The sequence below is a fragment of the Rhopilema esculentum genome, chromosome 16 (genome assembly GCF_057945365.1).
Source record: "Rhopilema esculentum isolate cy_ngs chromosome 16, ASM5794536v1, whole genome shotgun sequence".
Classification (NCBI taxonomy): domain Eukaryota; kingdom Metazoa; phylum Cnidaria; class Scyphozoa; order Rhizostomeae; family Rhizostomatidae; genus Rhopilema; species Rhopilema esculentum.
The window spans coordinates 14,378,335-14,404,889 of NC_142830.1; the positions used below are offsets into that span (position 1 = coordinate 14,378,335).

At 36.9% G+C, this 26,555-nt stretch overlaps 2 protein-coding genes across 4 annotated transcripts in view; one reads left to right on the top strand and one right to left on the bottom strand.

The window, feature by feature from the left end:
* The window catches only part of LOC135682582 (RNA-binding motif, single-stranded-interacting protein 2), a 30,298-nt gene extending 6,156 nt beyond the window's left edge, over nucleotides 1–24,142 (top strand). For 2 of the 3 annotated variants that reach the window (XM_065197545.2, XM_065197543.2), the window contains exons 3-21: nucleotides 2,880–2,951; nucleotides 4,386–4,565; nucleotides 6,720–6,934; nucleotides 8,859–8,917; nucleotides 9,205–9,296; nucleotides 10,117–10,179; nucleotides 10,593–10,687; nucleotides 12,184–12,245; nucleotides 13,077–13,142; nucleotides 13,251–13,273; nucleotides 13,895–13,935; nucleotides 14,246–14,306; nucleotides 14,840–14,878; nucleotides 15,018–15,071; nucleotides 15,817–15,927; nucleotides 18,950–19,045; nucleotides 19,873–20,015; nucleotides 20,550–20,580; nucleotides 21,307–24,142. In XM_065197545.2, the coding sequence (XP_065053617.1) occupies nucleotides 2,880–2,951; nucleotides 4,386–4,565; nucleotides 6,720–6,934; nucleotides 8,859–8,917; nucleotides 9,205–9,296; nucleotides 10,117–10,179; nucleotides 10,593–10,687; nucleotides 12,184–12,245; nucleotides 13,077–13,142; nucleotides 13,251–13,273; nucleotides 13,895–13,935; nucleotides 14,246–14,306; nucleotides 14,840–14,878; nucleotides 15,018–15,071; nucleotides 15,817–15,927; nucleotides 18,950–19,045; nucleotides 19,873–20,015; nucleotides 20,550–20,556 (1,479 nt within the window). In that variant the 3' untranslated portion in view covers nucleotides 20,557–20,580; nucleotides 21,307–24,142. The remainder of the gene's footprint in view (nucleotides 1–2,879; nucleotides 2,952–4,385; nucleotides 4,566–6,719; nucleotides 6,935–8,858; nucleotides 8,918–9,204; nucleotides 9,297–10,116; nucleotides 10,180–10,592; nucleotides 10,688–12,183; nucleotides 12,246–13,076; nucleotides 13,143–13,250; nucleotides 13,274–13,894; nucleotides 13,936–14,245; nucleotides 14,307–14,839; nucleotides 14,879–15,017; nucleotides 15,072–15,816; nucleotides 15,928–18,949; nucleotides 19,046–19,872; nucleotides 20,016–20,549; nucleotides 20,581–21,306) is intronic. The other variant, XM_065197544.2, reaches the window with a different exon arrangement.
* Nucleotides 23,682–26,555, bottom strand: part of LOC135682580 (serine/threonine-protein kinase Nek10) — a 32,066-nt gene continuing 29,192 nt past the window's right edge. Inside the window, exons 39-40 of the mRNA XM_065197540.2 lie at nucleotides 26,170–26,228; nucleotides 23,682–25,244 (exon numbers count right to left, since the gene is read on the bottom strand). Of these exons, the coding sequence (XP_065053612.2) occupies nucleotides 25,199–25,244; nucleotides 26,170–26,228 (105 nt within the window). The 3' untranslated portion in view covers nucleotides 23,682–25,198. The remainder of the gene's footprint in view (nucleotides 25,245–26,169; nucleotides 26,229–26,555) is intronic.

Genomic DNA, 26,555 nt, shown 5'->3' on the forward strand with positions numbered 1-26,555 from the left:
GCAATAAGAAGAACCGAAAATGGTTTATTGAAGTGACGTGCCTGATCTTGTTGGTAACCCCTTTTGTGCTTAGTTTCAGTGTACAATGCAAATTCCCCCGTCGACAGAAAACTCCTCTCTTTAGCTGACGTTTCTTGCTATGTGTTGTATTCCACAAGCCTCCTTTGTTGGAATACTGCTTTTTATGATTCTCTTCAATAGCTTCGTGAACTGCAGTAGCGTGAAAACACTTTGAGATGGGTGAAGCATAATAAACTTTTAATTCCTGCCAAAATTTTAGAAAAGATGTTGGTAATTTTTGCATTTCATCTTTCTGTTAGTGATGGCCGATTGAAACCCATCCCCCTATTATGCCTATCACAAAACATGATTTACATTATTACGGAAAAAGAAATTTTGATTGTTGTTGCCACTAGGTTCCTTCGGCTGATCTTTTCAGCAAATTATTGGTTTGGGATTCTTTGTTTTGCAACTTGTTTAAATTCTTTGAAAGATGGTTGAACCACACGAACATTACACAGCATCACTGCCCGAGGGTCTGCATGTCATATCGTTGATTCCCGCGTGTCTGCGTATCACCATCTTGTTGATTGAAAGATATTGGATATGCACACGGTTGTAGCATGGTTTCGTTTCATAAACAACTGCTCAGTTTACAGTTGTCCATAAACCATATTACGACCCGGGAATAAACTTACCAACCACCAAACCGTTCACCGGTATCAGTTTTCTTCGTTCTACACTGGCCTGTACTGTTAGTTGATAATGTAGTCAGATTAGATTTCACTGCAAAGGTTTGGATTTCCCAAGCAAAAAAGTTATCGTCTCTAACTTCTCAGCTCCTGGAGAAGAGCTGGGCAAATGAAATTTGTCATTTTATTGCATTTGCTCGTTATTGTTTCAGATGGTGTCATTTGAGGGGCATGGTTAGAATAAGATGTCTAGGGTGCTCAGGGGAAAATCTTTTCTGTTAGAAGAAAGCGTGCATCAAGACAGAAAGTTGGAATTTTAATAAACCCAGGGCCTAAAGTTCATCTATCTATGATCTTGGTGCTTTTCAACGACACACTATCTGGTTGCCATCCTTTGAATGGCAAGCGCAGTTCTGAACGTAGTAAACTTCAAATGCTTCCCTTTCAATGGCCTAGTCAAAATGCATTTGTAATTTTCACTAGCTGCTAAGAGCAACAGTTCTTGAGTTTGGTACGGAACCTCGTATGTAGTGGTTCATATGCTTCTGTAGCCTCGCTTTAGTTAAATGCCAGCACTCAATAAGAGTTGAATTCTTGTCACGAACCTTGGATAATTCTAACCTTCCTTTTGCCACATCTTTGTGTCGCTATCTTGTCTGACTCTCACTGCGGTCGTGCCAAAGTCAAAGGTCCTGCCCTAAATATGCACCGTAACTTCTTTTGTTGTGGCCTGGAGAAGCAGTTTTCTATTCGGCCTTCGAATTCTAGGCATTTTATCCATAGTTAAAAGAATTTCTTTGATATGTAGCTGGCCAGAGAAGCTTCGCAAGGAATGACTTTACTAACCTTGCGAAACAATAAAGGTCGCCAATATGGTAAGAAATAATTGATAAGCCGGTTTAACAGAATCACATGATGGTTTGTCATGAATGTGGATGTGTTGTTCCTCATTTCTCCACTTCCTTAATTCTGCCCAAAGTAGATGAGAGTGAACATGCGGAGATCAAGCGTTATAGGATCTTCTTTACGTTCATCATATTTAATTATGTAGGCAATTTTAATTACCAGTGAAATATGTCCTCAAAGTATTTGTAGAGACTTCACATACGAAAGTTCATTGTGGTTTGTCAAGTTGCACCGTTGTAAAATGCAAACGGTTTGTCAAGTTGCGTTCTTTAATTCACAAATATTCGACAACACGAGCTATTTCAAAGCCCGGATTCTTCCCAATTTAGCAAACCTAAATCGATTATTCATCTATGGTAAGCCAAAATGCTCAAATTTAATATCGTTATTGCTCGGTGAAGGGTTGCTCCCTCTTTTTAATTCAGAATACGTTTTTGCACCTGCTTTTTTCCGATTGCTGCTTGGGATCTGGGCCCGAGTTTATTAAGAAGTGAGCGTTGGATAAGGAGTCTGGGTCTAAGTCATTCAAAGTTATAATATAAGGGATAAAACAGATTATTGATATCGTGGCATCATCTTTGCTGTGATCGAGATTGCTACTTAAGTCTGACATGCTTATCTTTGAAATTTAAAAGCCATTGATTTTGACACTGAATTAGGATGTTACTCAAATTTTACCTGCTAACATTAAATTGCTCGATTTTTCCTTTTAAAAAACAAAGTTTCTTCCCGTTTTTATTTTTCTGTTTGGAAAAATGCTTTTTAACATTCGTTTTCAAAGATCAATAAAACATCAAATGAGACAAATAGACACTCAGTAAATTGGACATCAAAGTACTGATAGGGGTTTCAAGTTTCGCGCTCGATTTTTTCCAATATTAAATGACAACTACCAGAGGCGTAGCGTGCGTGGGGGGGGGAGGGGGGGATTGGGGGTGGGTGTGTACATGTTGCAATAAATTTAACAAAATATTAATGTAACAAAAGAATTTCTGTCGGTAAAATATGGTTTTGCATCTCTTACACCCTCCCAGCGAGAATGGTCACGCGACGCCACTGACAACTACCAAAAAATTCTTTTGTACTCTATTATTCTGTTGTTTAGGTCATTGATTCAAAATGACCTGCTCTGGAATTTTTCATCGCCTTCTGGAATCCAGATGTTTGTCTGTTACTTAATAGGGGTACACTCAATCAGTAATATTTACATGTTGAAATCCGCCGTGGTAAACACAAGTCGTACAAACATTGATTATGACGACCAAATAATTTCTTTTTTAGAAACAAAGTTCACATCAACAGCAACCGAAGAAAGTTATTCATCGTGAAAAAAGGTCAGATGATCGGAGACAAGTGAGTATTTCAAACCTTTTCCAGCAAATTTTTCCTCTGTCATTTCTCTCGAATAAACGATGACTTTTTGATAACTTTTTGAAAAGATTGGCAAGCGAAATAATTTTCAAAATCTGTGGCCCCTTTCTCTTCAATGGAAGGACAGGACATTTCTCCAGTAAAGTAGGCAGGAAAAGCATCAGTTTGTTGTGTGCCAGTGATGGTTTTCGGGGGTTTAGGGGGAGGGACACGGTCAAAGAAAACAAATTTTTAAGAGCAAAGGACCCTGAATTGTTAAGAAATTAAGATAATGTCTGCAGGTATATCTATTTGCTTTATCTATTTATTATTTTATCTTCTGTCATCTGTTCCGATTCCCAATGGTACCCTACTTTCTCGTTAAGGGATTGAAGCTTGTATCCTCTGGGATTTCTCATTTTCACAAAAGCTGTCTTCGGAGTCCGATGTTTTGTAATTCTTCAAATGGATTATTTCTCAGTTGTCCTAACTCATTTTCAAACTGCAATTACACATTTTCAAAATATGCCTGTATTTCATCCATTTTCGTTCCATGGCAGTTTGTCATTTTGACAGTATTGGATAACCGAGATTATTTCCTGGCTCCTAATTAAAGTATCCCATTTGATTTTAGTTTTGAGACCTAAAAATGCGAAAAACATTTCTTGGTTATTTGTACAGGCATAAAGTAAAAATGGCTGCTTGTTAGAGAATTCGTAAATTTTAATCAACAAATTGCACACGGGATGTGAAACATTCTTCGTTTTTCATAATCCAAAGTGGTCTACCAGAGAATTAGAAATATTAAATCGATCTGGATAGAAGGGCCATATTTCCGGAATGCATATCTCGGCTCAAAGTCTTTTCTAGCTACTTTGAAAGCATTTTTTTGCCTCAAAACAAAGAGCAAGACATTCAATGAATTCTTAAAATGGACATCAGTTGATTTTTATTTTGTGGTTGTGGCCGTTTCTCAATGGTTTTTCCCAGGTCGGTGTGTCAAAGAACTTGTTCTACCAACACGGCCATTGTACTTTTTCAAATGAACCATTATTGATCGTAGCGTTTAGATGTTTAGCAGATTTGATCGAATTCCTCGCTTCCATGAATCTAATTGAACTTCAAATTTGGAGACCCACCATTGAAACTTCTTATTCGTGGGATGTTTTCTGGCTGTGTCAGAACAGGATATATACTTGAGAAACTGATTCGTTATGTCATTATGTTATTGTATCATTTGCGAAGGATGTCGTTATGAATAATGTTTGAATAATCTTCAATTACATATAAAATTAGTACTTAATAAACTGAACAAAATAATGACTAAAAGAATTGCAAAGGCCGAGACAGAAATGGCGGTATACCAGCAGCTCCATTTTATTTCTGACAGGATGTATTTTTGTTACTATTTAATGTACTATCTAAACTTTTTTCCAGACTAGAAGTACTTCCCCAAAAAATCCATATGGAAGGACAATGCGGACTAGCTTAATTCAGACACCTATAGTTTGGCCACCATCAAATGTTCCGCAGAGTTGGGCCCAGTTTGGTGGATATCATTATCCGACCCAGGGAAGAATGCCTGCTCCACTGGCTTTAATTTCACCTTATACCCCGGTAAGTGTCAATTATTTGCCGTATGTGATAAAGCCCTTCTGCTCAAGCCGTAGCTAGCTATCTACCCGAGGAAGTAGCCTAAGAAGGCAAAAATTCCCTCGTTTTCGAAATGAAGCTTTTTTCCAAGGGAGATTTTACCCCTAACGCCTCTCATAGTGAGTACCCTGCGTTTGTTTTCGATGAGAAAGTTTGATATTCAGAAGGAGAGGTTAAGGGTGGGTTGAAAACGATTGAAGACCGTATGATCCCGTTTTTATCTCCATAAAATCCCTTCGTTAGAAAGCTAGCAAGAATTATTTAGTTTCTGCGCACCTTTTAGCACATCGTTCTTTGGTTAGTATGGTGTTTTGCGGAAACCACAAGTGCCTCGCAATTTCCGGCCTCAATAGCCTCATCAGAGTTTTTTGGTCAATCAATCAACAGGCCTTCCTCTATGATCTGGATACTGGTCTCTTTTTTAAGTTCCTTCAGTTTTTTCTGCAAGAACTCTTGTATTAACCAGGCACTGTGTGTAAGGGGGGGAATTGTATTAACCAGGCACTGTGGGGGGGGGGGGGTTGAGGTACTGGGTGAGGTAAAAAGAGAGTGACCGAATAGTTTTGGGGCCACGCCCTCTAGAAAGCCGGGAAACGCCCCTTCTAAAAAGCTTGAAAATGAACAAAAAGAGTTTATAGTCAAGAAGATCTGCTACTACTTAGGATTCGTTAGAGTAAATTAGCCAAAGTTGTGTTGGGCTAACCTTTCCATAAAGTTTCTAACCTATTATTGCCAAAAGTGGGGGGCAATAACCCCTACCAGCCCAATGACTGCGCGGTGCCTGATGTAAACACATGCAGTTGCCGATGAAGAACAGTGATTTGCTGGCTGTTTGAAACATAAAAAGCCAAAGTTTCTTGAAATAGAACATTTTGTTATACGAATTTGGTAACGATTGTCACCCTACACCTTACAATTGTCACCTTATAATTTTTGCATGGTCACCAGATGTTCCAAATTTTCTAGGCATTGCGCAAATCTTTCTCCACCATTCAACAACGAAACTAAAAACGCGATAGCGAATTTCTACGGCCCCAAAACCTAAAAGTCCCAGTGTTAATTTAACTCAAAATGTGACGAATGTACTTTGCGGACTAACGCAATGGAACGAACAAAGCGATGTTATAAGGTACAACTTAATCGATTCTTGGTGATGTTCGCGTTGATACAAAGTACAGAAAACTTATTTCGACCGCACTTTTAATATCAAATGTCTTCCGGATTCCGTCGTTGTTTTTATCTTTATCCAAATTGAATAATTTATAACGATTCACTCTCAAAGAAACAACGAAACCGAAACGATAAAAGCCATAACACCAGGAATGCTACGTTCTATGTCTGAACGGGTTCATTCAATCAAGGCGATCATATCATATCAAATTCAGATTTCAGAGCTTTGGGACCATTAGTTTGAGCAGATCAATATTGACAAACTACATTATCAGTGTCATTTTGCACAAATCTAGGCGTATAAAATTACGAATAACAGTTTTTCGGATGATGGTTAATGGAATTCCAAAGAATCAACAAGCCAAATAACATTGCAAGTTATACAAGGGAAGTTAGCTGCGGGGCAAGCCTTTGTTTATATAAAGAGGAGGACAATATACTATTGTTTGAAACAATGGAAAGTAAAAGGGGTTGGCGGGGCAATCGTCCCCTAGTTAAAAGGCACTGTTTATAGTGGCTTGGTATTTGACAGTTCTGTCTTTCAGTCGGTCTTTCTCGCAAATTATAACTTCTTTTAGCGTCTCTCCGATGAATATGAATGATTTGCACTGTACTTGTGGTTGTTATTCTAAAAGCCAATTCTCCTTCTAAAATTCCCATCATATGGGTAAACAATGCGGCAACCGTAAAAATTCTCTTCGAACCATGGGTGAAATGAAATACTGTATTTGCTGTAATCGAATCTTAATTAATTATTTTGATGAAAAAGCCCGAGTTTAATTGTTAAATAAAAATATAAAGTGGAAATCACAATGAGTTAATAAAGTATTGGTAGGAAACCGTTAAATGAGTTTGTGTTGTATTCATCAGATGTAACCGCATTTTGACAGTCAAATTTAAGTATCTACGAAAGGGTTTAACTTTGTGCTGAAATTTTCCTTTTCTAAGACGTCCAATTTCCATCGCTTGCAGACGTATGTACCAATGGGAAATAGTTCTAGAGGCGCTGATAGCCAGATGGTTTCTCCTCCTTCGCATTCGTCTTCAAGCTATTCCAGCATGCAGTCCCCGCAGCCCGGTGAAAAACTAAGCAAAACTAATTTGTACATACGAGGTTTGCCATCTTCAACTACTGACGATGACCTTGTGAATATGTGTAGAATGTGAGTACTCATACTTTTACAATTTTGGTTAAGATTTGATTCTTTTTTTTTGTAATCTCCATTGGTTGCTTCTATTGTCTTTTTTTAATATAATCTCTAAAGTAAGGCCGAACCTATGACTGGTACAAAAAGTCGCGAAATATTTCAGACAGTTATATAACACGAATGAATTTTATCAGTGAAGATGAATACCATGTCAAGCATGAAGATAACCCCAAATTCTTTCATTCAATAAATTTTGTCTCTCAAATCGCCGTTGATTTAAACGCCCTATTTTTAGTCTGTTCCTGTACTCAAATTTGGCAAAAGTGTTCAAGGCTTTTGGCAACAGAGGTGATTTTCAAAATGATAAAAACGAACAAACTGTAATAGAATAGAAAAACAGTGGTATTGTTGATGCATTTCAAACTTTCATAAAGTAAAGCAATAGATCAATAAATATCACATCTAAGGTTTATACTTCCTTTTTTGGCAGCTAAATCATCTAAAGTTTTGAATTTTTTGCCAAAACCTATCATTTTCAATTTACTTTTTTAAGTTCATACTATCATGTTTGCTTACCGGCTTCGATTGGTTTTCTTCATTCATTCATTCATTCATTCATTCTTCAATTATTGTTTATTGTTTCTTTAAAGCGCCTTTGTTCGCAAACTCTTTCATGGTTATTTAATGCATTGGTTTTTCTTATTTAGGTGCGAAAAAGTGTACTTTTTTTAACTTAAAGTGAGCTTTTTCACCATCGTTTAGATCAATTAAACCGAGCAATTTGTGAAATGCTTCCCAAGTTATTTAAAGATCACAAAAATAGCGCTTTATCTCTGCCAAACCCCGGTTTTTCTCTAAAACAGATACATAGAAGCACCTGGCACAATTTCTTCTGCTCTATTTTTGCTAGCATGTGATTAACGCCAGTATGACGCTGTCTTCATCAACTGTGTCCCCGCCCAGTTCAATTTAACATTGTTACTTTATTGTCGTTATCTAAACGTAAATCCAATGTGGTTATCCCTGCCTCGTAGTAGATCCAAGGTGGTTATCCCTGCCTCTTAGTAAATCCAATGTGGTTATCCCTGCCTCGTAGTAGATCCAATGTGGTTATCTCTGCCTCGTAGTAGATCCAAGGTGGTTATCCCTGCCTCTTAGTAAATCCAAGGTGGTTATCCCTGCCTCGTAGTAAATCCAAGGTGGTTATCCCTGCCTCGTAGTAGATCCAAGGTGGTTATCCCTGCCTCGTAGCAAATCCAATGTGGTTATCCCTGCCTCGTAGTAAATCCAAAGTGGTTATCCCTGCCTCGTAGCAAATCCAAGGTGGTTATCCCTGCCTCGTAGCAAATCTATGGTGGTTATCCCTGCCTCGTAGCAAATCTATGGTGGTTATCCCTGCCTCGTAGTAAATCCAAGGTGGTTATCCCTGCCTCGTAGTAAATCTAAAGTGGTTATCCCTGCCTCGTAGTAGATCCAATGTGGTTATCCCTGCCTCGTAGTAGATCCAAGGTGGTTATCCCTGCCTCGTAGTAAATCCAAGGTGGTTATCCCTGCCTCGTAGCAAATCTATAGTGGTTATCCCTGCCTCGTAGCAAATCTATGGTGGTTATCCCTACCTCGTAGCAAATCCAAGGTGGTTATCCCTGCCTCGTAGTAAATCCGAAGTGGTTATCCCTGCCTCGTAACAAATCCAAGGTGGTTATCCCTGCCTCGTAGCAAATCCGAGGTGGTTATCCCTACCTCGTAGCAAATCCGAGGTGGTTATCCCTCTTTGTCCCCCCTTGCCCCTCCTATCACAAGGCAACAAGGGCGGTTGAACCCCGCGCCCTCCTCTCCGGTATCCCTGCACTATGTTATTTCTGCCATGCTTGGCCATGCTTAGCTCACAGCGTTTCATTTTCCTTGCTATATTATTTTAATGGTTTTTCATCTTTTCTAGATACGGTGCTATAATTTCCACCAAGGCAATTTTAGATAAAGATACAAATAAATGTAAAGGTAAGAAAAATTCTGAAAATTTGAAGCAATGATTGAAATAGATAGAGGTTGCCTACCGTTAAAGAGGTACATGTTATGGTACATGGGACAGTTGGTACTTCGACGGTAAACCATGTATGTATCTTCCAGCAACTACTACCAGCCTTGTTATCTTTCAATTTCTTTCCTCTCTGTGTGTGCAATTCCATCTTGTCTTTTTGTATAATGTGATTGAATCGTTTAAAAGCCCAATACCCCAAGTTTTCATCTTTCATTTCCAAATGTTTCCAACTCTATTTTTATTTCAGGTTATGGTTTTGTTGATTTTGATAGCCCGATTTCAGCTCAGCGGGCTGTAGCTGCACTTCAGAGTAAAGGAATCCAAGCCCAAATGGCGAGGGTGAGTGAGTAGTTGATCCGCTTAACTTCCAGTCTCGTAATTTCATAGAGAATTAACAGATCGTTTTTCTGAGATTGGTTGTAATTTGGGGTTTTTGCAACGAGAGAAGGGAACATATTTGTGCAAATCAGCAAAAAATGTCTGTCGTAAGTGACTACCTTCACTGTACCGAGAATGTGCATTTAGTCAGCTGGATGTAGTTTGTTTTGGGTCACAAATATGTGAATCAGCAAGGACTTTTAAACATATTGTTTCTGTTGTTGTTGTTGTTGTTGATGTTGTGTCTGTTGCTGTTGTTGTATTCTGCTGCTTATCTTTCGTTGTGCAAAATGTTTGAGTCCAGCAACTTCTTGGTTTGTAAAGATCTCCTCCTAGACAATATTAGAAACTATAGTAGTCCAGAGTTCTAGTCTCAAAATTTCTTGCCAATTACACTAAACGCATTGTACCTAATTTAATACACTTTGGAACAAAATGGTTATCCGCAAAAAACCCACATGTGTACGCCTTGGTAGCATAGGAGTGCCTTGCTTGGTCAGCTTATTTCTTACCACAAGTTAATCACTCAAGTAGCTACCTTCTTGCAAGTATTCTCGTTGAGACGTGTTATTAGGAAACACTCTGTTCATGTTTTTTCCCTGTTTTTTTTAATTCATTTTGATGATAGTAAATCTGATGATAGTTATTCGATTCAATCTGAGGATAGTAAATCTATCTTGCTTTCTTGACGAAACATTTGTAAGATTTGCGTTTATGATATCGTCTTAGAGAAAAAATACGAACAATGCAAGTGTGAAATTTGTTTAAACTCATTTTTTAGCAACAAGAGCAAGACCCTACAAATTTATACCTCTCAAATTTACCAAAGAATATTGATGAAAGTGTAAGTTGAATTCATTACTTTTTTCTCATTTATTTAACATGAAGAAATGTCATAACATTTGTATCGTAAACTTGCATCAACGAATATATTATTTTCAATGTTAAAATTACACAGGGGCACAAAATACCACAAACTCGTTGCCTTTATTGGCTGATCTAGCAAACCTAGGTTTTGTAAGCGTTAGTGGTCCATGCAATGATAAACAAGCTTTGGAAATAATAACCAGCGTACCAAGCGTATACAAACCTTATGAAACAGCTATTTATGTTTAATTGTATACGAAGAAAATTTGAAAGAAATTTCACAGTGCGCCTCGGCGACATTTCCCTTTTCTAAACCTTGCATTCGATGGTTTTTAACGATCAGGTTTGAATGACTAAGTTGGGACTAAATCATATAATTTTTCTGTGTAGCAATTACAGCAAATGCTATCGATGTATGGCCGTGTAATATCGACCAGGATATTGAAAGATGGAAATGGTTACAGTAAAGGTGTTGGGTTTGCTAGGTGAGTAGATAAAGATTTCCGTGGTAAAGACTGGTAAAGAAAGTAACGCCAGGCTGGAACTGGAGCCAAGTGCTCTTATACCCAGTAAAACAATGTGCGCCTTTTTAGAAAATGGGCGTACCTCCCTTGACTCCGCATCGCTAACCCCTACGTTTCTTGTGCGACAGTCGACGCTCTTTCGATTAACTAGTTTTCTGCTGGTTATTTTCCAGTTGGTTAAGCTATTAGCCTGACTTCCAGACCCCTGACTTAAAGTATCGGTGTAAGTAAGGCTGAGACTCTTAAGCTAAAAATAACTTGGCTGTGAAAGTACTTTGCAGGGCTTTTGCTTTTTGAAGTCTAAACCATAAAAGGTGGATAATGTGGCTTTATTTGAGTACTATTTAACTACCTGGACGCATTTAGGATTCAGTTTGGATTTTAATTAAAGATTGTATATGAACAATCATTTGAAACTATTAAAACTTGTCACATGATGTCACACCCAGCCGTGTTTGCGGGACAGCTTTATTGTCATTTTCTGAATTTTTATGACAACTGCGATTATAAACATTACAAAGTTTACCTTTTATTTTAAAATTTGCCAATTATTTAAGTTGACATAAGGTTTCCTTGCAATGTCACACGTCACTTGTTAGCTAGCAACTAAAGTATCGTTTCTGTGGGAACCCTAGTGATCAGGAGCTATTTTAATTGGCTGGTCTGTATCAAATTATTGCCACTGTCTAGCTCGTTATCTTGTGGTTGCATTCCGAATGTTCTATCCAATCACGCTATGCTCTTATGTAATTACAAAAAGAGAATCACCTGGGTGGCGAGCCTCGAGTACACTTTCTGGGCCTTTCTTTCGTGATTTTAAAAAAATGGCAAATAAGATATCGTAAATCCGGGGGGGGGGGCTATTTGCAAAAATGAATTTTGAGTGGGGGCTTATTCGAGGGGGGCCTATTCGAAGGGGGCTTATTTCAAAGTGCGAGAGCCATGGCAAAGAGCAAGAAAATTACGGAAATTCTTGTTGACCAATTGAATGGACAAAACATAACATGAGCATTTTGAGCTTCTAGTTACAGCAACTGAGATCATTAAAAGAGTTATAAAGTGCTACGTGAAGATCTAACAAATATTGTAATTTTTTATCATCACAAAAGTCGCTTATTTGCTTTTTGGTCTCCAGTCGAAGGAAGTGATACTGTAAAGCTATTGTCCTGTGGGGGCTTTCTTGAAATAAGATATTATTCTGCAATTATGCTTACCTCGAATAAGCGCCCATGGGGGCTTATTCGAGGGGGGGGGCTTATTTGCAAAAATGACTTTTTAGGTGGGGGCTTATTCGAGAGGGGGTGGCTTATTCGGGCGTTTGGGCGGTTTATTCGAGGATTTGCGGTACATGAATATAATTTTTTAATTAACTATAAAAGTAAAAATGCTTTGTTGTTGCGAACTCGTCGTCCTGACAAAATTCGCAAACATTTATTCTATTTTCCTTTTATTTACAGGATGGAAAGCCAAGAAATTTGCGAAAACATAATCGCTAAATTATGCGGACAGAGTTTGCAAGGTAGGGTCTTATCTTAAAGATGTTCGAATATTGGCGTGTGTTGCATTTTACATGATTAATCTGGGTTGATCTTAGATACGCTATCGAAAGAATATAATACTTCGCTCCCACTAGGAATTAGAGAAAAGACGGCGAAGTCTATGGTCCAAGAGCACAGAATTACATCAATACTCATTGTTTTCTCGAAGAGAATACCTTTCGTGAATAATGAATTAATTATTTCCGAAAAGGATACTTTTAATGTTTTTTTAAGCGGATGCAAGTAACCTTGTTTGTAATTGTGAACTTGATGAGCTAAGACAGTTTGTCAATGCCTTTTAGCCGTGCCGAAGTGTTATGTGCGTTTAAATCATTTAATTTTATTTTTATTTTTGGTAATTCAACTCTTTGCGAATGTAGTTTCACTGCAAGTTATTTTGATTTGCGAAGTCTACACCAATAATGGGATTTTAGTTATTTGGAAATCTAAATGTAAATAATTTTAGATTAAGATCCTAAACTTCAGATTTGCAGAGAATAAGAGAGTTATAAACCTGCAGATGGGTGCGGATAGATCTGTGAGATAAACAATAAACAGAGTCAGTGTGAGAAAAACAATATCAGAGTGAAGCCTGAAGAAGTGAAAACAAGAAGCCTTTGGATACGCTTCCTGATATTAAGCATGTCAACCTTTTGTTTTTCATTTTGACAAATTTCATCAAAATTCTTGCACACGAGGCTGTTTTTTTAATGAAATGATAGTTATCCTGTTGTCATAAATTGACCAATTTTTTTATTTGGTTCATATTTTTGTAAATGGAAGCTAATTCTCTTTGATTATCAATTTGTTAGGAAGCACAGAACCATTGTTGGTAAAATTTGCAGATGGTGGTCCAAAGAAAAGGCCGCAACATCAAGGTATTTAATGGACTAAATTTCTTTTCGTATTATTCCCGATTGTTTTGTTATCGAAAAATCTTTTTGGTGTTTCTCATTTGTAACATAGTTTTAATTCATCTTTTGTAGAGAAAGTCTGGCGGGATAATGAGGTAAATTTGTGGAAAAACATTAATTTTTGTTAAAGCATTATAACCACCATTTTTTTAAACATTCAAATATTTTTTTTTATTCTCATGCACTTTTCATTTATTTAATGTTAGTTTCGGAATTCATTGCTTTAAAATTTAAGCCCTAACTTTAATGAATATCCCGGTTATCACATATATTTTTTATTTGTTTTATTTATAACAAGGCATATGAATATATTTCAGATGATTTTTTTCGATACTATTTTGTCCGCTCTGCTTTACGGAGTTTCAATTTTAAATATGCTTTTCATTCTTAAAGTTGAACCAATCAAATTTATAAATTTCACTTAACATCTGAAATTTTATTGAGATTAGCGTATAAGTAATTGACATAAAACCTGACTGGACCAACAATTATCGATCTTGTGTAAAAGTGCTGTGAGTTTAGCCAGTTTTCTTGATTTAAGAAAGTATTTTATTCTAAATATCCAATGTTTATCGACAGAAAACGGAATATCGTATGATGGTTTGCCTGTCTCTTGCTGTTTCTTTGCCGTATAAAGCTTCTGCTTGTACTGGAAATTAGTCTGCAATGATTTTGTGTGTTTGGCCTTTGCTAATCTTGCCTTTCCCTTTTCTTAGGCCGGTGGCTACTTGACCACTTATGATGTGACACATTCTACGTAAGTAACTTTTCAGTATACTCGCAGATGCATTATCCTTGCTTAAGAATGCCAGCCTAATAACATTCAATGCCATGAAAGCCTTGCATATTCCGGTTCCACGAATCTCAAGGGTATTAACCTTCCCTTGGTGCACTACCTTGAAAACATAATATTAAACAGCTTACATCAATCTAAATTGTCATTTTTTTGATAGGTATCACTTTTCAATGCCTGAGAATAACGACAACCGTTAGAATTTTACGTAGATTTCGGTAAACCAAATCCCTTTCACGTTTAAAACTAAGCAGTTGATTGATTTTGTTCACAGAAGTCCAATCAGTACCCCTGGGAATACGAGAGTGACCGCTGTGATGCCAGGCCAAGGAATGGTATGTGACTTCTCCATTATGCCGAATTTTTATGGATTTTCCTAACTTTTCAGACCTTGCCAATTTTCCCTTTAAAAATTTTCCCTATAGACTGTGATTTCTTAAAAAGTAGTATTTTTCTCACTTAGAATTCAAATGTTTTCAAGCACGTTCGTCAAGTTTAAATGAGAAAACGACCTATTTGGAATTTTCTGGACAAGTTCTAAAACTCTTTAACTAAAAAACTACATGAAAATCAATCCCCCATCTTTTTGTAATGCCTTGCTAGGTTGAAAAATGTTTCACATGGAACATTTTCATTACATAGTATCATACACACACCCTTAATACAAAATGTCGGCAGTACTAAACTTCTGAATTCGAATTAATATCCTAACCCCGGTTTAAGCTATTCACAGCAACCATGTGTGAGCTTCTCCCATTGGCTTCTCCCGACGTGAACTTCCACATTCCGGGCGTGCCTTTTCCAACTAAATACAAATAAACACAGCAATTATTTATAATGTCTCAATTCTTCCCATTTTGCCTTTTAGATTTCATATACTCAAGGATCAAGTGGAAGCCATTATCAGGTAATTATAATATGATGGTTTTTAAATTTCATTTGCGAGTTGTATTTAACATGGCCTTGTTAAATGTTTTGACATCTCCCTTTACATGTACACAATGCCGATTGCGTTTATTTCATGCATTTCCCCTGTTTGTTTTTAGCAACCAGTGACAGGCGGTGTTGGCTGGGTCCAATCGCAGCCTTATGCTGTTGCCGTGAGTTGTCCTCTTTTATTTTGTCTTTTGATTGTTTGCTGAAGTTGATGCTTCCCGACTTTAAAACTGATCCTTTAGCCAAACAGGCCTCCAAACAGACCTTGATTACAAACACAAGTTATATCCAAGCACTTAGCTTTTGAATTACATTAATCCCATGGGAGACATGAAGTATCTCAAAAGACTATTAATAATCTCTTGAGATTTATTGGTTTTGAAGAGGGCCAAGTAAACTGGCTTGATCATAACATCACTCTAGATTAGGTCCGTAGCTAGCAATTTGCTCAGCTCAGATAACCAACGGGCAATTAATTGATTTTACTTGATTCATTCATTCGTATTTATCCAATCATTTTTATCGCGTTTATTCCCTTTTACGTCATTGTATAAGAGCCATTTGCTAAGGGCCATTTGCTAAAAGAAATTTGCTCAAAGCCATTTGCTAAGAGTCTTTTTCTTAGAGCGGTAAAAAGTGCAAGCGCATCTTAATTTGGTAAACTTTATGTCCTAGACTTACCAAATTAAAGTAAATTATTTTGTATTTAGCTCATAAAGAAATTCGTTGCTTTATCAAATGGCGAACAGTAAAACTGATTCCTAAAATTCAAGCTGATTCAGAAGCCAAACAAGTGTCCCATAACCTATTCAGTAGAGCGGCATTTGTATGACACAAGCAACTGGAACTTTGTTAAAGATTCCTGCATTTATTGTTGCTTAAAGTATTTGTTTACATCCCATCTTTCAGGTACCAATGAGCCCAACTTCTGTTGATCCTCCGGCCATAACTCATTTCCAACAAAATGTAATGCCTCATTTAACCAGCCAGATGGCCCAGATGCAATTACCTAGCGGAGGGGTGAGTGTTTTTCTGTTTGCTTTTCGTTTTCTGGTATCTAATGCAGTCGCATGCCACTCAACTTGATATACGGGATAAAGGTGCATAAGACAGTTCATTGTTTCTAAATGTTTTGCTTCCTTTTAATTAATTGAACCTGTAAGAATCTGAACTAGAATCAATGATTTTTTGTTCGATTTTGCTGTCAAGTTGGTTGACTGTTAATGAATTGAAATGAAAAATGTTTGCCGGACGGTCGACTAGCACTTGAGTGTATTGTTGGTCGTGTTGTAAAGGTACAATTGGTAATTAGGCTGTAAAAAACGAGTGTCTCGTGGTGGAAAAGTAATTAGGACTTAAGTTTCTTTGAAAAGATGTTGGTAACATTGACAGGCCTCTTGGCAGCTGCCTTTTATTTGAGATTTTCCCTTTCAGGTAGCATGTGACAGATATTTTCTTTTTGACCTCTTTGTTGTCATGCCCTTTGATTACAAAGTATTAAACTGTTTTGTAGCATTACTACTGATCTGTGTACACCCCATCAATTTTAAATGGTTGCCATTCATGTTCAGCGCAAGCAGCAGAATTATGCTGTCTCCGTGGCTTTGTTTACGATGCATCGCATAATCACAGAGCGACTGACTTAGCTTAACCTTTACTTTACTCTACAGTGCTTGAGAAAACTCAGTTTAGGTCACGCAATCAAGCTGCTTTTGACTCGAGTCACGCGATATCTCACTCGTTTTTTTCAACCATTTTCTGGCAGGTTTTGAACGTTCTCAATTTGCTTGTAGCAACAATACAGAACGAATTGTAAGAATGAATGGAAACCCAAATTAACATGAATGGTTTTACTCAATTGAGGGACAGCAGATTGAAGAAAGTGTTGCTCTTTAAAAACCCACGCCCTGATATTGTCATAATTTGAATTGATGCGACCAAAGGGTTGTGCAATTATGTCAAATACACAAAGGCCTTACAAAGACTAATAATTAAAAAGAGTTTATCCGGTCACGAAGATTCATAGCCAATAGAGTTGTCAAGTGATGACGTCACAAAAATCTATTTTTAGAATTTTTGAATTTTTTCCTCATAACCTGAAAGAGCATTATGAAATACCTCTAAATCTGCAAAATCAGTTAAAGGTATTACGAATTGGCTGAGATATGACCAGATGAGCACAAGGTCTGGCCCCATCAAACCTGTAATTTGGTCTCGAGCCATACTAGCAGTAATCCGTTGGCGAATTTAAAATCTTCTATTGTCCATAGCTAACCCAATTTTTGACAAATTTAACGGATATTGCATATATGGGAGTATTTTATAGTGTTCTTTCATGTTATGTGGTCAAAATTCGAAAATTCTAAAAATAGTTTTTGTGACGTCACACTTGCTAACTCTATTTTTGTCGCAGAATAAGGCCCAAAAAGCATTTCAGATCTGCTAACTACCTTAAAGCGTATTGGTTTTTGTAATATGCTTTCCAAGATATCCGAATTGAGGGATTTAGGGATGGACATATGTTAGGTCAGATGCGGTAGGGGTGCTAAAGTCCACCACTGAAGTATGAGGGGGTAGGGGCCCCATTGTCGGCAATTTTCAATCATATCGCCAAGTTATTGTTTTCTGCTTAAATAGTATTTTTTCTTGGCTAAGAAGATCGGTAATAACATTTAACTCCAAAAAAGCCTCCCAAATGCGTTCAGTCTCATTTTATATTTTTCTGTTAGCCGTTCTGTACAACCTTCATCAATGGTAATTTGTGTTTATCCACAGAGTCAACCCTGGACTGCGCCTTGTAGAATCTCGTTGTCAAGCCGGATTTCCACTTGATTCCCTCTTGTCGCGCGACTGAGCAAACGCATTTATAAGCATGCGCGCTACTTCCTTCTTCGCTACATGAACGTTCGTCTAGTAGCTCAATTTAGTATTCAACTGAGCGACTGGCCACGTTCACCCATTCACTGATTCGTTGAGTTGCTTTCGCCGAACTTGTACCATGAGGGCGAAACCGGTCTTGAGAAACCCCATTCTTGCCCCCTTTTTTATCTAGACTAGCCAATTTTTCCTCCAAGACGATCAAAATTGTCGCCTCCTGAAGCTGCGAAGTATATTTCGATAAAGAAAAATACTTTCGTAATCTAGACTGGCTCTCGCACATTTCATTGGCTGGCTTTGTCTTTCCTGATCCAGACCGCAATTGTCATACGTTGCTTTCAATAATTTTTAGTTATCTAATTCCATTTCGGATATTAGATAAACGCGCCATCATGTGGCCCTATATGAAATAACACGAATAGCTGGAGTAGATTTCATTGTCATTAAGGAGATTCAGCAAAGCAATGGAACGAAGATCCCTGGGATTATGTTCCGAATTAGAACCATGTTCAGCATATATTACATTTTTCAAATACTGAATGTCCATTTTTGCAAGATTTCGCGATGAAGTAACGACAGTTGATTAACAAATTCCATCTAACTACTAAATGCTGTCAAGCAATTTCGTTTCAATTGATTGCTTTCCTGCATATAAAGAACCTTAAGATCGATAAAAGCAACCAATCTATGCTTACATACACAAGTATTCTGCATGATCAACCTTTTGAAAAGCAATTACTGCTTGCATCAAGGCTGCTGCTCCGCAGGGTCCCATTCTACCCGACCCTCTGCTATCTAACATGACCAAAGACCATATCAAATGAAATTCAGGAATTCGACTGTTTGATTGCTTTAAAGAGTGTATGATTAATCTAATCTATGTGTTTAGACGTATTTCTAAGATTCTCCTGAGCTTATCTCAAGTCACCTGATCCTTACAGTCACAGAGAAATCACATACCTGTGTCATATGACATATTTGCATGTGTGATGAATTGGCCATGGAAGCTGGTTCGCCGAATTCTGATTCCCATTCTTTCATGCTAACCCGTTAGACCACCCTAATCCCTCTCCCCCGGTCTCTCCCCCCAATACTACTCATCCAACTTTCTTCATGATTGCTGACTGCAAATACATATCCTGACGAAGCATACCTTCTTTTGTAGTACTTGACTGCGGTTCCAACCGTCGCGGGGTACGCTCCTCAGAGTTCGTGGCATGTCTCCCAACCCCAGGCTCCTTCGCATCATGGACAAGTCGAGGTAAACAGTTTTGTTTATTTTCATTCTCCTGATTCTAATGCAGGTACATAGCTTTATATAAGAATGAAGTTTTTAAAAAAAATGCAGCTCTAAACTGCTAAAGTTCAAGAATAAATTAAGGAATATAAACAGACTCGAAATTCGCCAGAAGTGTGATTTTTGTTCAAATATGATGAATTCTCGCAGATTTTGAATTTCATTATTTGCTTTCTAAAATGCTGATTGAAAACAGATCTGGTTTTCAAAAATATTTGCCCAACTTCATGTGAGTTCTGGGCGAAATTTCCCAATCCATGCAAAAAAACATTTGCGTTCAAATGCAACGATGTCTATTAAAGATAATTTAAGAAAATGCTTAAGCTCTATATTGAAAACATTTACGACTATCGAGTCTCAGAAACTTTTGCAGATTTCAAGGCAGTTTTGCCACTACTCTTCTCCGAGTTGCAATCAGCTTTCCTCTTTGTTGTCGTATTGTGGTGAACTTTCCTTTTGCACTGGGACTCCCGAATTCTCATTGGACTCCCAAGTTTAATCTGTTTGGACTGACAACCGAAATTTTGTGAAAAATTAATCAATGTACAAAAATTGTCTCTCCAACTCAAACATTCAAATTTTCTCCACCGATTTTTGTCGCTTTTTTCCCTCTGATCTCGCTTTTTTCCTGACTTTACACCAAAACTTTGAGACATTGTTTACACTGTAACGAAATTCATTTTTTGAGTCTATTTTATACTTAATTAAAGCAGTGTTTATTGCCATAGTATGTTTAAAAGTATTTCCCCGGTTAACCAAACAGTGTTTATAATACAACGCTTTTGTTTCAGGAGTCTCATTTCATAGTAGGCAGTCCTGAGTCCCATGATGCCTCCGTGTCTCGTATGCACGCAGGGTCATCTCAACAATTACAGCATCCAGGCGAGGCTATCGTCGATGACCAACATCGCGTGGTCTATGCAGCGTATGCAAGGTAGCAATTCAATTCATTCTATCAAAGCGACTTCTCTCTCAGACTTATTTGTGATATCAGCATGGAAGTATTTGATATTTAATAAGGGGTTGACTGAGATTTAAAAATGATGCTTGCCCTTGTCCTTCACTTTCAGGGGAAAGTCATAAATTATTTGATGCAAGAAGGCAACATTTTCTGAAAGTGTTTTATTTTAAAAATTCAGGGCAAAAATAGCACTTAGGCCTCTTATGGTCTATACTTAAGGAACCCTAACAAAATCATAATGTTATGATGTTTGGACAGCAATATGCTATCGCTTTGACGCAGAAATCTCCTAATGATTTTTACTTTTTGCTTTGAAAATTTTGCTTGGCTTTCCCTTGTCATTGAAAATTTTGATCTATTCCTTCTATCAGAGTCTTAGACGTTGACTAAGTTTTTCTAAACAAGCTTTTTGAATAAAATAATATAACTATGTCTCTGTTTGATATCAGTTAGGCCCTACCTGCCTTGCCGCATACAGTGTCTTGAGACTCTCAATTCTCATTTCAGGAAATAAGAATTTGAATGTGTTTTTTAAAGGGTAAGATTTTACGTTTCTTGTTTTCAAACGAACTTTAATGAAGCAACTTAATTGACTTACACCTGAAGTTCATTGAACTGTTTGTTGTCTTAAAGGGTTTTCTGCAATAAATGTAATTACAATTTTAATTATTGCAATCTTCAATAATTTGCCCGGGACACTCAATGGAGGGCGGGGGGGGGGGGGGGGGGGTGGGGGTGCGCTAATTGAATGCGAAGATGACTCAGTTGTTAGAGGCGCTGACTACAAACCCAAGAGCCCTGGCCTGACCAAACGTTCAACCAGAGTGAGAAGAGTCGCCAGCTCTCTGTATTTCCAGGAATCACGAGGTGTGGTCACATCGAGAGGAAGGGCCAGGACACTGCTCGATAAGCACAAACTTCTCAGTTTCCTAAAAACTAATTTCGGATGCTAGGTAGAAAAAGATACAATACAATGCAATTCGAAGGTATCAAGTATGGAATTAGCAACTAGTCATGTGCTGTGGAATTTTTGATCAGATTAGGGTCAGCATATCATCCAGTTGAGACAGGCAACAAAATGCTACTCCGAATCACTTTTTGGCATACTTTTTATGAAACTCCTGATTCCTAAAACGTATTGAATGATATCATTTGATGGAAGCCAATCGCTACCTCTCTTTTCGAGTCGAAAATCGGCTTTTTTATCATGTTATGTTATCTTTAAACGATAGCCTGATAGTGACATTTGTTCTCTTAATTTCAGTGATGGGTGAAGTTCATGTTTTGTTCTTTGTGCTAAATGCATGGATTCCTATGATCACAAGGGTATGGAAATCTAGTGAAAGAGAAATGTTTTTAAAACTAAAAATCTATTGAGTGGATTTTCAAAGAAAACTATCTTTTCGGAAGTAGATAGCAGACAAGATGTTTTTAAAATCCATTCGGTTTAACAAAGCGGTCAAATTTTAACTTCGAAATATTTTTGCATGTTGATTTGAGAATAAATTCATTTGATTTTAAACGTTAGTATTTGAAGTAATTGTCGAAAATTGTACTTAGAATTGTAGACAAATGTTTTTATTATGTTCGGCAAAATGTTGTTGAAATAATGCCGTTTAAAGCAGTAAAATGTTCCATCTGAATTCCTACTTGATTTCTTCAGACTAAAGAAATTAGTTGATTATTTCGTCAGTTTAATGGTAATTTGTTTTTTCGATAGTTTCTCTAACTAAGATGACCTGTTTTAGCTTGGACATTGGTAATGTTTATTGACATTTTTTAAATAGATATGTTCTTTTTGTTTTTAGCTTAGCTTTTTCTTTTAATAAGAATTTGCAGCTTTTTAGGGTAAAACCAAGACTACTTCGTTAGATTAGATTATAAAATTTTTTTTCTGTTGACTTTTATTCAGAAATTGGAGACTTATTTTTACTTGTCTAAAGCTTTTTACGTATAGCTTTATCTTTGAATAACACAAAGTTCAGTGAGATTTGGTAACAAATCATCATATGATTTCCTTCATTTTTGTTTTTTCCAATCCACGTTATTTATCATTCTCTCTGCTAATGTCCTGTCAGGGTTTTTGTTAATCATGTCCTTATATGCATTTTCCTTGTATAGTTTTATAGCCCTGAAATCCTGTGAAGTCCTCAAAGTTTAAGTATTGCATGGAATACCGAATTTACTTACTATGAGTAAACCTGGTAGAGTATGTAACGGTGGATTTCATTGACTAAACCATAATTTCTCCTGTTAATATCAACCCTAAGCACTGTTTCTGTATGTGGTTTTGGCCTATAAGTTGGATGGCCTATAAATTGGACGGCCTATTTATAAAACCAATGCAATTTCAACTGTTTGTGACGAAGTATATAGATTTGCAGCGTTTATTTATCTGTCAAGACCAGTTGTATATGGGAAAATTTGGTAGTTCTTTTAAGGAACTGACTCACGACTTGTTAGTTTATTTTTAACAAAAAATCGTTTTTATGATGCAGCCCTTTCAATGGATATTCACACAGCACATGTATGTTTTTGGATGTGGCTCAAATTTGCTTTCATGCTACAAACTAAAGATTTTGGTTAAACAACTGTTTCAAAGACCAGATTTTCCAAGCATTGCTCACTTTACAACGCTGGCGTAATTTCTTACAGCTATCAAAACTGATGAACAGCTATCAAAATTATATTTTTATAGTAAGCTAACGCCGCCCATCACAATAACACACATGTGCCTTAAATAAAAGCATGGATATAATTGGGCATCAAGTCTTTCATAAGATGAATCGTTTTTCTCAAACAAATATTACAACCATTCTAGGGAGGATTTGGGGTATCTAAAATCAATCCATAAAACGGCTCTACAAGCCAGCAGTTCTAGAAACCTTTCCAGTATAGAAGCAGATCCATTCTTCTGGTGGACTTGGTGCTCCTAGGGGGAAAAAGCAAGTAGCTTTCGACACAATAGAATATTGTTTTGCCGTATGCAGATTGCCAAATATTATCAATGGATTGGGTTTTAAAAAACAGCAGTTTCCTAAATATCACCGAATGAAAGTTTCTTGCTTTTTCTCTGATACACATATACAGCAATAGTATTTAAAATTCTTGCCTGTTAATTATAATTTGAGCAGATTGTTCTGCGCGCTCGATGTTTTCTACCAAAAGCCAATTCACATTAAGAGGTCATCCAACACACCAATTATCTTCAATCTTTGTCAAAAGGTGATATTTTAAAAGTTGCTTTTCAACTGCAAATATACTATTTAGAAACAATAACTTGAATAGTACCTTCCCGTTTAATGTATCCTGGTAGAGGATGAACTTTTAAAAGTGAAGATGGCTTAAACTACAAAGGTTTTTGCCCATGTTGGGCTTAGAATGTTATGCTCCACAACATATTACTTTTCTCGATATTTTTTTTCAAAATCTTAAAATGAATTTGCATTTTATGCTTAAGTTGTAACCAGCCAAGAAATAATTTACTGCCTGAAACATTATTTCTAACCCATGAAATTATAGCAGAGCAACTTGTCCTTAACATTTCTAAGAAAGTTCCATCCGAATACCTTATGTTAGATTTCCTGTATTGTTTTTGCCAGGAAACGTTTGGCTTTTAGGTAACCCACCCCACTCTCCGTTGAGATTTGTTTGTCTGGAAAATAGTTTAATCAACCAGAACTTTTCCTGGAAAAAAGTTCTTAATTTATTATTCAGTTGCTTGAGAAAGTATAACATTATTCATCGCAGTTTTTTCCCGGTTACAGAATAATTTTTTTAACGTCTCATTTTGATCACCTTGTACCATATAGCAACGCAGCATACACTGCTTTGATTTTTTGAAATTATTTCATAAGATTTGTAGATGGCAAATGCAAATTCATCACAGGGAGATAGCCTATAGGTGCCAATTTCAAAGGAGTTTTCTGTTTTCAGCCAATTTACCTTTTTTGTTTCATAGAAGTAGTCTTTAGCTAGGTTTTAGGAAATTTGCTTATTTGTGTCCGGTGCATTTGTTTGTTTCTTTTGATTTTTGTGTATTTTAAGTAGCGATAGCTTTATCGATTTTAGTAGATTATTATTAGATTGTTTTTTGGAAATTGTCGTTTTGTTTCTCTGTCTTTTCCACTTTAAAGTCATCTGTTGTTTGTCCACGGAAACTCGCCTGCTTACTAAGGAACTAAACAATTGTTAGCTAACAGTAGGCAAGGTGAATGGTCTTTCATCCTACGGAAATATCCTAGCAAGGGAAATTTTTCATCTGATTATTTCTAAAATAGTCTAAAAGGGTCCAACTTCGTTTTATCAAATTTTGCAATTGATCATATTTTTCAGTATCCACAATCAATCAAGTTTGTTTGCCCATAAATCCTACATCAATTAATTTTCATAAATACAATATAACTTAATTTAAACATAATCACATTTCTAGTTTCTAGCTTAGTTAAACAGAGCTGAGAATGAGCATCTGAAAATTCACCTAAAGAAGAACCATCCAAATTCAAACGACGATAGACGCAAATAACTGCGATTTTTGGCGTGGCAGAAGAAATCAAAATAGAAAAGCAAATATTTGTCACGAAGAAAAATTTAAATTGCATTTTCAATCACGGTGTCTCTAAGAGTTTCAGATATTACATTCATAGCAAATTTTTAAGCCTTAAATTCATGCGTAACCTCTTACAGAAATAGATATCTTACAGATTTAGAATTTCAATAAAAAAACTAAAAAGTAGAATGCAGCTTAAATATCTTCATCGTGCAAAATTGAAGGGATCTTTCTCAATGCAAGGCGAAAAAGTATGTTTATCAGTCGTAATCACAGGTCTTAGGGTCCAACAGACAAGTTTTAACAGCAACAAGCAACAAGTTTTAAGATATTTTTCACGTTTGTATGATAGCAAAGGATATATCAGAAATGAAAAATGTCATTGTTGACTCTACTTCAAGAAATATTTTGCGAATTGAGGTAAATGTTTCCGATAAAATACATTCCCCCTGCTGTAGCTAGTGCCTGCCATCCAGTAATTCCATAAATGCTTTAGCTGTGATTCTATAGAGGCTCGGCCGCGTGCTTGGAGAGGCATCGTTAAATCGGCAGTGCTTGCATTGGAATGGCAGCAGAGGCTGGTATGGAGCGGTTCATACCACGCCCGTTACCTGGCAATGTCAATTGGGCCAAGTGGAGCTTGCTGGAGCGACCTGCAGTAGAAAGAAAGTTCAAATGACATACACTCTTTTTCTTTTATAAGAACAATTTTATAAGAACACGAGCCTCAAAATGGGTCAAAATTTAAGAACAAATTAAGAACAAGCTGAGGCTGAGCTACTGTAAAATGAAATTTTGAGCAACGTTTTATCTCAGAAACGAGGATTTTTAGCTATGTGTGGGTGCTTTTTCGGTGAATATTAAAACATGGCGGCAAATTAAGTTTGTCTCTACGCACTTTGTTGGCAAAAGAGGCCTGAACACCTCCCCAAAACGAAAAGCTAGAAATCGCACTGCTTACACCCTCTTAATTTAAGAACAAATTAAGAGCAATCTAGCCTCAGATTTTTGAAAAAATTAAAAACAATCAGCCTGAACTCAAATTTACTGGTTCTTATAAAAAAAAGAGTGTACAAGAAGAGAGAGCTTTTTTTCTCATTTGCCACGCTTTGGGAAAAGCGAAACGCAACTCGAGACACGATACACAGCCAAATTGTAGAATGGCCATCAACTGGCATATTTGAAATCTATTCTTAATGTTTTGTAAATTATTATCGGAATCCTATCTAAATGATGCCCTATAGTAGATATTCACCTAGAACTTTAATTCAATTGTAATTTATCAACAAATATTGATGCAGTTTGTTTCACACAGGGTTTGCGCTTGGGTTTACAAACAAGTGGCTATGGAAAACATATTTCTCTTCGTGAAAACAACTCAAGTGAAATCATTTAAAAACCCAATCATAATGCACTTACATCTTGTATCTACCATGTTTTTCAGACTGGCAGCCTGCGCCAAACCCCAATGCAACGATAAAAAAGTTAGAAAAGGCAACGATCAAAGGCTATAGTTGTGGTGCCTCGATCTTCTGACCAAAGAAAAGTTGCCTTGGAATTTCACGGGCGCATGCTTACCTTGAATTCTGTGGTATCTCATAATATCCGGACTCCAGAAGTACTCCTTCAATCAGCGACTTGAAATAAATAAAGAACTTGTTAATATAAAGAAACTATATTCCCTGGTTTAACATCTTCAAACGCAGGGATTCGTTAATACAATAATTGAGGATTTCGTGAAAAACAACGTAACGATCAAGGGAGAAAGCAAAAAGTCAAAGAAACGGCTTAAAACAGTTACAAAATTTTGGAAAAATCTAGGTAGCGTTAATCCCATCAGAAACCTTTTTCCCACTCCCCTCGGTAAGCCCCAATTGTCCAATTGTCTTTACTTGATTTTCGAACGAAGATCGTTTTAATTTTGTGCAATTCCAAAGGCTAGACATAATATATCAAACATCACG